General features: G+C 37.6%; 2 protein-coding genes across 2 annotated transcripts in view; one reads left to right on the top strand and one right to left on the bottom strand.

The window, feature by feature from the left end:
* Positions 1-9,749, top strand: part of eif3m (eukaryotic translation initiation factor 3, subunit M) — a 41,886-nt gene extending 32,137 nt beyond the window's left edge. The window contains exons 9-11 of the mRNA XM_073049831.1: positions 7,545-7,688; positions 8,526-8,586; positions 9,506-9,749. Coding sequence (XP_072905932.1) covers positions 7,545-7,688; positions 8,526-8,586; positions 9,506-9,626 — 326 coding nt within the window. The 3' untranslated portion in view covers positions 9,627-9,749. The remainder of the gene's footprint in view (positions 1-7,544; positions 7,689-8,525; positions 8,587-9,505) is intronic.
* The window catches only part of ccdc73 (coiled-coil domain containing 73), a 197,208-nt gene that overhangs the window by 47,538 nt on the left and 135,600 nt on the right, over positions 1-14,070 (bottom strand). Inside the window, exon 18 of the mRNA XM_073049832.1 lies at positions 9,928-10,197. Within this exon, the coding sequence (XP_072905933.1) occupies positions 9,928-10,197 (270 nt within the window). The remainder of the gene's footprint in view (positions 1-9,927; positions 10,198-14,070) is intronic.

Raw genomic sequence — 14,070 nt, 5'->3', positions numbered from 1 at the left:
AACCCCAGCACAATCCTTAGACTGTGTTGGTTGTTGATACAAAACAATGCACTTCATTCTTTGTTAATCTTAATAAGGTTGATCTCTTTGCCTTTATCCATACCATGTGGATGGCACAAACTCCCAAGAACTATTTGTAAGAGATGAAAAGGAATCAGATTAAACATGCGTGACTGCAGTGTACTCTATAGTAGAATGACAGTATGGAAAAGGCTTGCATAAAGAAAGCTGTTCAGATTCTTCCATCTTCTACTCTATTAAAATAGATAATCTGCTTCGTTGCTTAAGGCAGGGAGTGTTGATGTCAGCAATCTCCTTATTTACACATGCCGGGAGGGAGTGGTAATTAACACTTCAGCACTCCCACAGTGCTGTGTAATTGACTGTTTAAAAGGTGCAGTGGTTTCTAATGTAATATTTGTATTAAAATGTGATTTTCATATTGCACTTGTTTTTGGTTGGCAGGGTTTAACAAATGCAGAAATTGCTTAGTGATGCAGAATACTTTATTAGTGCTTTAGGAGTTTGACATAATGGTAGTAAGTAAATCTGTTTGGCAGAAAATGAGATGCTTTTAAAATTTTGTATGCAGCTGATGTCTCTTTTCTACTTGGAAATCAGTCCAGCAGCAAATGAGCTCTGTTTTGTAAGAAAACATTTGGACAATATTAGGTATGTTTTCAATCTTGTTCCAAGTGAGTTGTCTGAAACAAACCAACTTTCAAGGAGATCAGAGCAGTGGAGTTTGTGTCTTTCTCCTGCGATGGTGACATTTAATGCATTTTAGAATTTTATAGTGATGTACTGTATATTCCGGAGTATAGGCCGACCCCTTTTGTAGAGGTTATTGATATAACCAGAAAAGATCACAAGATCTCACATGCCGGTACTCAGCTTTGCGGGATCCAGAACCGGAAAATTTTGTGAACCAGTACCTGCTAAGAAAACAGGCCTACACATTGTAGAGCGTTATAAGCGAATTCTTAATAAATAAATCAGGGAGGGAAATTTTGGATTAGGTCTCCAATGGTAAAGAACCCTCAGAATTGTAATCCCTGCAAAACCATTTAGCGCCTATCGTAATCTCGTTAAAACATAACATGGGGTGGCGGGATCAGTACGTGTACTCAGTATTGAGTTTGCAACCACCATGTACAAAAGATTAAAACAAATGCGATATGATGCTGGCTTCAAGCTAAAGGTTGTTGATTTTGCTAAAGGAACGAATAATACTGCAACTGCTAAGAAGTTTAGTGTAAAAGAGAGAGAGTGACAGAGTGGAGAAAGGCAGAGGACATTCTGAGGGAAATGCCAAAGACGAAATGTACAAACCGCAGGAAAACATGCCTGTGGCCAGAACTGGAAGAAAATGTTTTAGAGTGGGTGAATCACCAACGATCGTCTGGATACATTGTTACCAGAGAAATGATTCGAGTTCACCGTTGAAATGGGCCAAAAAACACCATGAAGTCAGCAAAAATTTCGAAGCTATGCGAAGTTGGTGCACCCAATTTATGAATAGATGTGATCTTGTGTTGAGGCAAAAAACAAAGATTGCTCAGAAAATTCCCGCGGGGTGTTGTTTATGTTCAAGAATGCTGCTGGATGGATGAAGTGGGTTAAAGAGGTGTGGCGTCAACATCCCGAAGGTTTCGGGAAAGAAAAGTCGCTGCTTGTCTGGGACGTCTTCAAAGCACACTTGTCAGGTGAGACAAAAGCAGCACTGAAAGCTGAAAATACGGACATTGCAGTCATCCCCGGTGGTTTGATCTCTGTGCTCCAGCCACTAGATGTGAGTTTAAACAAATCATTCAAAGCATTCATGCAACGACAGTGGAACAAATTTGACTGAAAAACAGCCAGTAAATATGACCTGTCTTCCGTGTATTAATTTTTCCAAAGTTGGCACCCTGTGTATAAGCCGACCCCCTAATTTTAGGGCCAAATTCTTAGCTTATACACCGGAATTTACGGTACTCAATCCACTCAAGTCATCTCAAGTTTTTTCCATGGTTGAAATTAAATATAAATTTTTAATACAAAAGTAATCAAATTATAAGGAGTACACCACAATAGTTGAATAATTGACTTTTTAAGAAGTTCATGTGAACAGATAGGATGATTTGGCAGAGTTTCAAATTTCTGAATTATTGGGATCTCTTCTTTGGAAGGTATGACTTGTACAAAAGGGACAGGTTGTACCTGAACCCGAAGGAGACCAATATCTTTGCTGGCAGGTTTGCTAAAGCTGTTGGAGAGGGTTTAAACTAATTTGGCAGTGGGGTGGAAGCCAGAGAAATAGGGCTGAAGATAAGGCTGTTGGTTTACAAGCAGAGACACTGTGTAGTGAGATTGTCAGGAAGGATAGCAGATGCTAGGGCAAAATTGCAGCCAGTGGGATAGGTTGCAGTGTAAAAGGGGGACAAATCGAAAAGGGTGATGGATACAGGATGGAAGATGCTATATTTGAATGCATGCAATATATGGAATGAGGTCAATTTTGTAGCGTAGTTAGAAATGGGTATGATGTGAGCATCATTGAGTCATGGCAGTAAGAAGGTCATTGTTGGGAACTTAACATTCAATAATGCACATTGTATTGAAAGGACAGGCAGGTTGGCAGAGAGGATGGTGGAGGGGGGGGGGCTCTGTTGGTATAAAATGAAATCAAATCCTTAGAAAGAGGTGACATAGATTGGAAGACATAAGAAACTGCAAGGGTAAAAATACCCTGATGGGAGTCATATACAGGCCTCCAAACAGTAGCCAGGATGTAGGCTACCAATTACAATGGCAGATAGAGAAGGCTTGTTAAAAGGGTAATGTTACAATAGTTATGGGGAATTTCAATTTCAGGTAGATTGGGAAAATCAGGTTGGTGCTGAATCCCAAGACAGAATTTGTAGAATCCCTACAAGATGTTTTTTTAAAGCAGCTCATGGTAGAGCCCACTAGAGGATCAGCTATTTTGGAGTGGGTGTTGTGTCATAAGCCAGATTTGATTAGGGAGCTTAAGGTAAAGGAACCCTGAAAGGAGAAAGTGATCATAATATGATAGAATTCACCCTGCAGTTTGAGAGGGGTAAGCTAAAGTCAGATGTATCACTATTACAGTAGAGTAATGGGAATTACAGAGGCATGAAAGAGGTGCTGACCAAAATTGTTTGGAAGGAGACACTAGCAGGGTTTCTGGGAGCAATTCTTAAGATGCAGCTTCATATATCCCAAAGAAAAAGGAGTATTCTATAGGCAGTATGACACACACCTTGGCTGACAAGGGAAGTCAAAGCCAATGTAAAAACGAGAGGGTATACAATACCACAAAAATATCAACAATATCAAAAGAGGATGTCAAACTTCTATGGTTGTACCGTGGAGAGCATTCTGACAGGCTGCATCACTGTCTGGTAGGGAGGGGCTACTACACAGGACCAAAAGAAGCTGCAGAAGGCTGGAAATCTGGTCAGCTCCATCTTAGGTACTGGCCTGCAGAGTGCCCGGGACATCTTTAGGGAGTGGTGTCTCAGAACAGCAGCGTCCAGCACCCAGAGCATACCCTTTTCTCACTGTTACCATCAGGTAGGAGATACAGAAGCCTGAAGGCACACAACCAGCGATTCAGGAACAACTTCTTCCCCTCTGCCATCCGATTCCTAAATGGATATTGAAGCTTTAGACACTACCTCACTTTTTTTTAGTATACAGTATTTCTGTTTTTGCATGTTTTTTTTAAAATCTATTCAATTGATTTACTTGTTTATTATTTTTTCTCTCTACTAGATTATGTATTCATTAAACGGCTGCTGTTCAGTTAACAAATTTCATGTCACATGCCAGCGATAAACCTGATCCTGACTTTTTTTTCCAGATATATAAGGATTAAAAGAGGTTAGAGTAGAGAATTGGGTTTAATATTATCCACCAAATGCCAAGAGTTGGCTGTTACTTCAAATTCAGGTTCATTTGTTTAGGACATATACATCAAAACAGAGTGAAATGTGTTATTTACATGTTCATAGAACAATACAAACAACAGCAAAACAAGCCTTCCTGCCACTATGGCAGTGAAGGCTCAATGGCCAGAATCCTGCATCTGACAGCCCACTGGGAGAGGTGAAGGCCCAATGTCAGTAAGTCCGAAACAGTTGGAGGCTGAAGACATAGGTCTTCTGTGTGCAGGCAAACAACTATCCAGCTTTGATCTTTATTATACTCTCCAATGACAACAGATGAGGACCCCAAACTCCAGGCCTTGAACTATAGACCCTTGATTTCTGGGACCCCAAAGACCAGGCCTCGTAATCTGGTCTCACCGATTCATATGACCCTAGGGGGTAACCTCCTGCCCACGCTGTGAAACTGAAATCAATCAAATGTGAGAAAGTGTGATGAATAGAATTTTAGCAATGCCTTCCATTGCTTTGTTCTGAATGAGAATAAACTATTAATCTACTAGATTGTATTTGTCCAGCTTCAAGTGGGCAGGGCATACTTGGGGGAATTGCTTGATTGTTTGGTTGTGCCAGTGTTGTCACTGTATGTTGGCTGGTCCTCTGTTCTTGGCTGAGTGCACTGAACTTGGCTGTGGGAGAGAATCGAATTGGCTGGTTAAGGGCTTTGGTAAGGGTGGGGGATCTTAGTAAATAAACCCTGTTATCTTCATTTCTCCTCTTCCAGAGCACCTTTATCCATGTGATATGTGTAGGAATATTTTGTTTTATTTTGATTTGCACACAGTTGAGAAATAAATTTTCAATGGCGCAGGAGGGAGAGAATCTAAGCATTGAGATGTTTAGTGGGAAGGAGATTATGGAATCAGCAGGTGTTAGACTGAGCATTGGCGATCCAGACACCAGTTATCAGGCAGTCATTCTTTTTGGTTTTAGTTTTGATCTGGATAATGCTGTCAACCCTTTAATTGACTTATCGTTGTAAGCAAATCAGAATCAGGTTTATTATCACCAGTGTGTGTCATGAAATTTGTTAACTTAGGAGCAGCAGTTCAATGTAATACATAATATACAAAAAAAATAAGTTACAGTATATGTATATTGAATAGATTAAAAATCATACAAAAAGAATATATATTTTTTTAAAATGAGGTAAAGTTCATGGGTTCAATATCCGTTTAGGAATCAGAGGGCAGAGAAGAAGCTGTTCCTGAATCACTGAGTGTGTGCCTTCAGGCTTCTGTACCTCCTACCTGATAGTAACAGTGAGAAAAGGGCATGCCCTGTGTGCTGGGAGTTCTTAATAATACACACTGCCTTTCTGAGAAACTGCTCCTTGAAGATGTCCTGGGTATTTTGTAGGCTAGTACCCAAGATGGAGCTGACTAAACTTACAACCCTCTGCAGCTTCTTTCAGTCTTGTGCAGTTGCCCCCACCCCCATACCAGACAGTGATGCAGCCTGTCAGAATGCTGTCCACAGTACATTTATAGAAGTTTTTGATTGACTTTGTTGACACCCAGGAACTTAAAACTGCTCACTCTCTCCACACCACTCCACCAGTTGGCATATCTCACTCCTGTATACCCTTTCGTCACCATTTGAAATACTCCCAACAATGGTTGTATCATCAGCTAATTTATAGATGGCATTTGAGCTATGCCTAGCCACGCATGTTTGAACCTGTCAGGCAATTGCCTTTTTAATGTTGTATAAATAGAGCCTGATGGAGATGGTGTGAATCAAACAGTCAGAGGTATGAAATAGAAATGGGTCCATAGAATCCACACGGGACTGTCAAATATCTATTATCTACATTCAACCTACTTTAATCTCACTTTATTTATTCTTCCCACCTTGTCATCAACACCCTGAGATTCTACCACTAATACTCAAGGGGACAGTTTGCAATGTTAATACCCATGTCTTTGGGATGTGGGAGGAAACCAGAACACCTGGGAGAAACCTGTGCAGTCACAGGGAGAACATGCCTGAAGTAAGGACTGTCTCTGATGCTGGCTTAACCAACTATGCCACAGTTTACCAGCACACTCTAATGTCCTCTCTGTTTTGTCTAATTCGCTCTTCCAAAAGGTTCGAATCTCTGTGTAAGGAATATTAAACAATTTAATGCCAATAATTTAACTACCGTAATGGAAACAGAGTTAATACAGGGCAGGATGAGAACTATTAGGTCAACATTGGGATTTTCTACTAAGAAGTATTTTTGTCAGTGGCTACTGTCAAATAGCAGAATAAAAGTTGCTTTATTACTTGTATTATAGTTTAATATCAATTAATGAAAGTTGTTCAATGACAAGAAGAATAAAGGCAGATCTTGTCACATGGTGCAACAGAAATGTAACTGGCCAAGGAACTAATCACAGGATGGAACAGGAATATCCATCTCTCATTTCTTGCAAACATTTGTCAGCAGAAATTGGTTCCTCTAGAATGTGTACAAACAAGAGGTAGTACAAGTTTTACTATCATCTCAACCCTTATATCTGCTTTAGGTAAATTTTACAGTTCTTGTTCCTTTTAAGTTCTAATTTTGGAGCAATTTTGAATAAAGAAATATACAATTCAATCTTGAGAAATTCTAGCAATTAAAGCTGACATGAGACAGTGTGCATTAATATTTTAAGTGTTTATAGGGTGTTCCAGAGGTTCCTTGGGCATCACAGTTGATGATCAGGCATTTGTCAGGAATGGGACCATTTTATTCATTAATCTGCTGATGCAAGACTGAGAGAATTGAGCATTCTGCGTAGCAGTTGATACTGTTAACATGCAAAACCAGAAGTTATAAATGAAGATTTATAGCTCTGAATTATTTAGCATTTTCCATTGTTTACTACTGACCATGAAAGAGGTTGCTTGATATGTTTAGAACACTGGAGTATTAAAGTAATGGTTGAGTTTTTGCAAACTATCTCCAATAGATGGCATGATTCCTGAAGTAATAATTTGCCTTTATTAAATGTTGACAAGATAGGCCAGAAGCAACAATCTTTTGTCAACTACTTTGCCCTAACATGTGTAGCCTTTCAATAAACCTAGTCTCATCACCAGCATGCTACTTAAAGTTCATCAGGATCCTATTTGCATTTGTTAATTAGGGATAGTGTGTGCTAATTGATTTTTTTTCCCTGTGTGATTTCTATTAAGTTGCAGTAGCTCTAGTTTTGCCCTAGTGTACCTCATTCAAGTGAGTTATGTTTTTCCACTGTTCTGTGCCATTAATGCCTCATTTGATGAGACAGTGTTAATTACAATCTGAAGACTGGTTGTAACACTACTTGGGGCTTGTAAGGTTTGCTTTCTGTTCTGTGAAGAAAGTTATGTTGCCCTACAATCATTCCATTTTATGGACTAAGTCCAAACTATTCCTAATTTTAATTCATGTTGTACTAATATAAACATGTTTAATAACTTTTTGTCTTTAAAAAGACAAAGTAATTAACAGGAGTTTGTAGTATGTAGAGCTTTGTGGTGATATATGATCAGAAATTGTTCAGTCACCAATTTCGTGTACATCAAAAAATGTACTGGAAGTAAACAAAAGGCTGAACTGATGTTTGTTGTCTACAGGACTCTCTCATGAACAGAACACTGCCAAGATGAGGCTCCTCACCTTGATGGGAATGGCAGTAGAAAATAAAGAGATTTCTTTTGATACATTACAACAAGAACTACAGATTGCTGAGGAAGATGTGGAAGCATTTGTTATTGATGGTGAGCAAACCCAACAAAATACACAAGTAATGAGAGCGTGTATTAATCCAATCCTGGATTTTACATGCAGTGTGCTGATGTCTTTGTTTCTCTTTTTCTGACATCTTCACAATTGTGAGCTGTCACTTGATGAAAATAGGGAAATTTTTGGTGATTTTTGGTGACTTCCTCAAAACTATTTCTCTTCCTAATCTGTTTTCCTATCACACATGATCTATTTGGGAGTGGGGATAAATTAAGGAGTGAATCATTTTTGGGCAAATCAGCATTGATGGTTATCAATGTTTCTGGGATGGATCCCTGTTTTTTTTTTTAAGCACAGAAACCTGCCTTTCAGCCCGTTATATCTATGCTGACCTGTTTGCCCACTGTCTTTTTAAAGACATCTGGTAACATTTGGGGTGTAAGCTAGAACAGCTCTTGAATTTGATTATTGCATATGATTACAGAGGAAGCAGGGAAAAAAGTACGTTATTCTGCACTATTATTATTATATTATTATTATTATTATTTTCAAACAAAAGTGATAGTAGCAATAATTATACTCCAGTTTTGGTCTAAAATCTGCAGGTGCCAGTGATGTCAAATATCTTGTTATTAGTTAACTGAATTGTTTATATGGATTGAAATGCCCTTTTTATTTTAAAACCAGCCAGTAGCCCTCATTCAGTTATTCTTGTGGCATTTGGATACTAGTTATTAAAACATGTTTAGTTAGATCTAGTCTTTCCTTATTGATACTTAAATCACAGCCATGTTATGCAAATGAGCTTTATTTTCACAAGTTAACCAAAATTGATTTGAGTTCAATATTTAGAAAAAATTGGTCTTTTACAGCTGTTCGAACAAAGATGGTGTACTGCAAGATAGACCAAACTCAACGCAAAGTCATTGTAAGGTAAGTTCACTTTATTTATCTTGTCAGTCTGGATGGATGTCTTCAATAGTTACATAACTGACTCTGCAGCTAACAGCACTCACCTCAATGCTGAATTGGTTCCTTAACTCTGTGGTTAATATTGTGTGTATTATTGGTTTACCTTTTTTATTGTTTGCAGCACAATATCTTTTTTACACATTGGGTGTCTGACAGTCTTTGTCTTGTGGTTTTTTTTTTAAATGGGTTCTATTGTGTTTCTTTATTTTTTAGTTGCCTGCAAGAAACAAAATCGCAAGGTTGTATGCAGTGTACATCAATAATAAATGTACTTCGAATGTAATCACAGCTATATAAATGGAGGTGCTTTGCTGAAGTTACATATTGAAAATCCTAGCACTTGGTTACTTAATGTCATATCACTTTTTCAATACAATAACTTGTAACATTATCTTTGAAATCATAGCCACATTGAACACTTTAAGATAACTCTTTGGAGAACGAATATGGGATCATGAACACTTGAGTTCTTAAAATTAGGATGGTACTAATTGTTTTCATCCAATTTACACCAACTACAATCTGAAGCATGCTTAAATAAAACAAGTTAATATTTATGTAAGAGCTGTAAAACAGCCTTTACATTCACAGCAAAGATGAATAATGGTGTTCATTTGAAGTACTAATTGAAGAGAATATTATCTGCTCTTCCTGACCTATGTGAAGAAAATGTTCCCTTCTGTCATCCTTGTCTACTAGAACCTGCAGATATTGCCTTTAGAACAATATGCTGTCCTCTTGCTACCACTAGACTGTTAGGCAAGCTAAATTGTAGCAGTTTACTGAATGTGGGTGTGCATCAATATAAACAAACTCATTCTTGGGAATGTGTTGTCAAGTTGATCACAAAAGTCATCAATTGTTCTTTTTCTCATTTTAGTCATACCACACACAGAACCTTTGGCAAACAGCAGTGGCAACAGTTGTACGATAGTCTTAACTCCTGGAAACAGAACTTGAACCAGGTGCGGAACAGCCTGCTCAGCATTTCCACTGCATGAAGTCTGAAAACTTTAAAACATTTAATTGTGGCCGCAAATGGCTTTTATTTTTCAGTAAATATTCCTGGTATTATGGAAGTAATTTGTAACTTTTCCAGCACCTAATAAAAACAGTGTACTTTGCTCTTTGTCATTGTATTGTGTAAAAGTGAAATACAATTTACAGCTGGAATTATTAACCAAGACAAATCACTTTGCTAATGAGGGAGTAATTGCTCCCAGAATCACTTGAACTTCATTAGAAGAACAATGAAATTATAAACAAACAGAATTAAGGTTAAGTTGGTGTAATTTTGCTTACACGTCCATCAGTGTCGTCAACGGCTTTCCTTTTCCGTGTGTGCTTGAGCCGGTCCGTGCAGAGAAACCTCTCAATTTTATCGATTTGTCCTTTAATCGTAGGATACTGAGTATCACATTCATCCTCAAACAGTAGATTTTGGGTAGTGGATGTGACCACCTCTGGCACTTGGAAGCAAGTAGGGGAAGATTCTGTAAATTTATAATGACTGATGGAAGTCGGCAAGGAAGGAATCTTGCAACTTTCACTGGATGCTGAACAGTGTTGCTCCTAAATGGAACAAGTTTTGCAGAAGAAATAATTAAAAGCCAGTTGTGGGATTATAATTCCATAAACTGCTGTAGATTTCTTAATTTAAGCATTCAAAACTTAACCTGCTCTTCATTGGATGGCAGGCATGGTGCAGTGCATAAAATGGTTGTACATCACAACCCTTTAGGTAATAAAACCAAAAGAGACAAAGTGAATGAATTTTAAACAGGTGCTGAGATACACTTCATACTTATGCAATTTCTTAGAATACAAAGACCTAAATTTCCTCAGTACCTCTTTTTTAAAGATCATACACATGCAAAAGTTAACTTTAAAGAATAATGAATAAAACCTGGATAACATGCATCCTCCTGCTAATAAAGTAATATACTGGTAAAAGCACTATACTTCAGAATCAGGTTTATTATCTAACACATGTTGTGAAACTTTTTGAATAGCTTAAAGAAACAGTAGTTGTATACAGGAAACTCCTTTGTCCAGCCTGAGGTGAACGTTATACTACAGGAAGACTAAGCCAAGGGCCAAGAGAAGAAAACATAGCTTAAGGTAGCAAATAGCCATTAAACAGGACAAGAGGTAAACTTAAAAAGTGTCTGAAAATTAAGAAACAAACTAATGTTTCAATGGTTTGTAGTAGAACCCAATAACAATTTAAAGAATGTAGCTGAAATGTTTTGTGGATGGAAACACTGCCATATGCAGGACGTTCATCACACTATATCTCACTCAGAACAGGTAAATAAGCCAATTGTCAAAATAGGTCGGACTTTGACATCAACACCTGTAAACACATTACAGAAAAAGCAAAACTAATAGCTTCCATCATATGAAGAACAAAGATGAATTTGCCGTAGATCACCTGGCCTCTGTCACTTTGGTAAGATTACAGCTTAGTTGATCGTAAACCTCAACCCCACTTCCCCATCTTGCATCTACTTCTGCCTTAAAAAATTTGAAGAATGCTTCTACTACCCTGTGAAACAGTTCCGAAGATTTGAGTGTCAGAAAAATACTGGCCCTCAATCTTAAGTGGACAGTCTTTGTTATTTAAAGAGTTACCTGTAGTTCTAGGTCATAAGGACAGATGATGCACAGTATGCCAAAACATACAGAATTTTGTGCACCACGTAAGGAATTTGTATGTTCTCCCCATAACCGAGTGGATTTCCTCCTACATCCCAAAGATGTACAGGTTACTGGGTCAATTAATCACATGGGTGTAATTGGGTAACACAGGATCATTTGGCTGAAAGGGCCTGTTACTGAAGAAACAGACGAGAAAGGAGAGGAAGAGATGGAAGGAGGAAGTCAACTGACAACTAACTTGGGAACAAATTTAAGGATTCTTTTCAAAATGTGATGATAATTTTCCACTGCTAGATCCCACCTTGTGAAAGTTCTGATGCCAGTATAAGCAAAATGAGATATCCCAGCACCAGCGTCTGAAGGGAACAGCTGTGTGGTGTGGGTAAATTAAACCCAGTGCAAAGAACAGCAAATATTGTTCTGTTACAGATTTAGTGGAAAAGCAATAGATTAGCAATAGAAGACCCATATAGAAAATAGATTTGAGGGAGACACTTTTTATTTGTACAGTGTAAACTAAAGCCAGGTTAGCTGGAAAATAGTAAACTGGAAGATAAGAAATTGTGCAATAAGTGTGAATAATTATATGGCTTTTAAAGACAATTGGCACAGAAACAATAGGCTGAATAGCTAAATGTGCTGTAAGAATCTGCCTCTGAGGATGTTAACTATCAAGTCAAGATTAAAGCCACTTTCCCACAACAGGTTTTGTAGGACGATCTGATTTTATTATTTTAACCTAGGTGAGACCTATATTGAATTACCGCGGAAGTGAATTAATAAAGCATGCAGTCTCTTAAGGTCCAAGTTATAAACAGACAGTAAAACATTCAGAATTTTTATGAAAGTGTAGGAGGCACTTCCATAGAGAGACAAAGTGGCCAATACTGATTTAAAAGGAAATAATAAGAACTCACTGATGATAATGGAGAATAATAAATAAACATTGAACAGAAAAACTCTGAGCAGACATCTCAGAGAAATGCAATACCATAGACTGACAGTAAAGCATTACCTATGACTGGATTTAAATCTCATTATATACAAGGGAAAAAAGGGAAGGATGGTCGGGAATTGAGGCTGAAGTTAGACATTTTGAGTTCGGCAGCCAATATGACAGAATGAGTTAGTGTCTTAAAAGGAGAGGGTTTGAAGGAAAGTAAGTTAAAAATAAATTTTGTAATGCTGCTAGAATAGAAGATCTTTATCAAAAGAATCAACATAGTAGCATTTTTAAACATCTAAAAAGGAATGATGATTTGCAGTAGTTTGGGTTATGTTCTGTATAATAACTTTGTTCAATAAACCAGGATAAAAGCTTCCTCCAATGTCATTTAGTGTGGTTGTGCCCTATTGAAATAGTCTCCATATACAAGCTCATGATAATACTACAGTATCACATGTAAAATGGCAGACTAATCACTAATAAACCAGCTCTCAAAATGGTACTAGTACTAACTGGAAACCTGATCTTGTATGTAAGAAACAGAAAATTCTGACATATTCAGGCCAGCAGCATTTGGAAACTAAAATTAATACTTATTCCTTTTCTAGCTTTTCTCGGTTCTGATGAAAGGTCACTGATAATGAAACATCAGTTTATATTTTTATTTAGAGACACGGTGCAGTAATAGGCCCTTCCTGCCCAACAAGCCCACACTACTCAATTACACCCATGTGACCAATGAACCTACTAACCAGTATTGTGGGAGGAAACCAAAACACCTGTAGGAAACAAACCTATATGGTCTGGGGAGAACATACAAAATCCTTAGACAGTAGCAGAAACGAAACCAGGCTGCTGGCAATATACTAGTGCTACACTTACATGGCACCATTCTATTTGTATTTCAATTTTCTAGCAGCTGCAGTATTTGGTCTAGAAGTATGTATGTATATAAAGATTGCAATGTAATGAAGCAAGTGCAGAGAAAATATCAACCAAGTATTTAAAAATACAACTACAAATACAAATACATGGATGTGGGTATAATTCAATGAGAACACATCCATGCAACTGAAAACAAGAGTCCTTCAGACTTCACACCTTTGTCATTCAAAACGCACATTACTCCTTAAAAAGCAAGTAAAATAATCTGCTGTTGAGTTATACCATTGTCATTGGAAGCCATTGCCCATGAAGTTAATGTAGGCACAAGAGAAAATATTGCAATGTGAAGAATTTACAAACAGTCTTACTTCAATATCTCTAAGTGTACTTGACATGTAAGAGAACAATTCATTTTGCAGTTTTCTCACTAATCAGTTATCCCAACAATCTTAGCGACAAGGTTTTCTCTCTTCTCCCAGGACCCTTCACTCAGCTGACATCAAATTTCCCATTTGTTTTGATATGCTCAATTATACCTGAAACACAATCCTACTGATTACCTACTTTAATTACGAGTGCAACCCAAGGTAATCTCTAATTAATGCACTGCTGACAACATCCTCAAAGCAAACAAGTTTGTATCTCTCAACTCCACTCAAATCATAGTTTTTCCAAAGTAAAAAATTCTACTCATTAAAGTCAAAATCGCAAGCCTGAATATTGCTTATACTGGCACATAATAGACTGAGTTTTTAATCGGAATCCAACTCATGGCCACAACCTCTTGTCTCATGACTAATCATTGATAAACTGCCAGTTTTACAGAAAATGACCCTTTAGAGAGTCATTTATGCTCAAAACACACATCTACAACTTGCCTTTTCTGTGCTGCTAATATCTATATTCACTTGTTAGAGTGTACTGGACTGGTATGTTCTTGCAATGCTTGCAAA

Source organism: Hemitrygon akajei, chromosome 6 (assembly GCF_048418815.1).
Source record: "Hemitrygon akajei chromosome 6, sHemAka1.3, whole genome shotgun sequence".
NCBI lineage: Eukaryota > Metazoa > Chordata > Chondrichthyes > Myliobatiformes > Dasyatidae > Hemitrygon > Hemitrygon akajei.
This window is presented reverse-complemented; position numbering and strand designations above follow the sequence as displayed.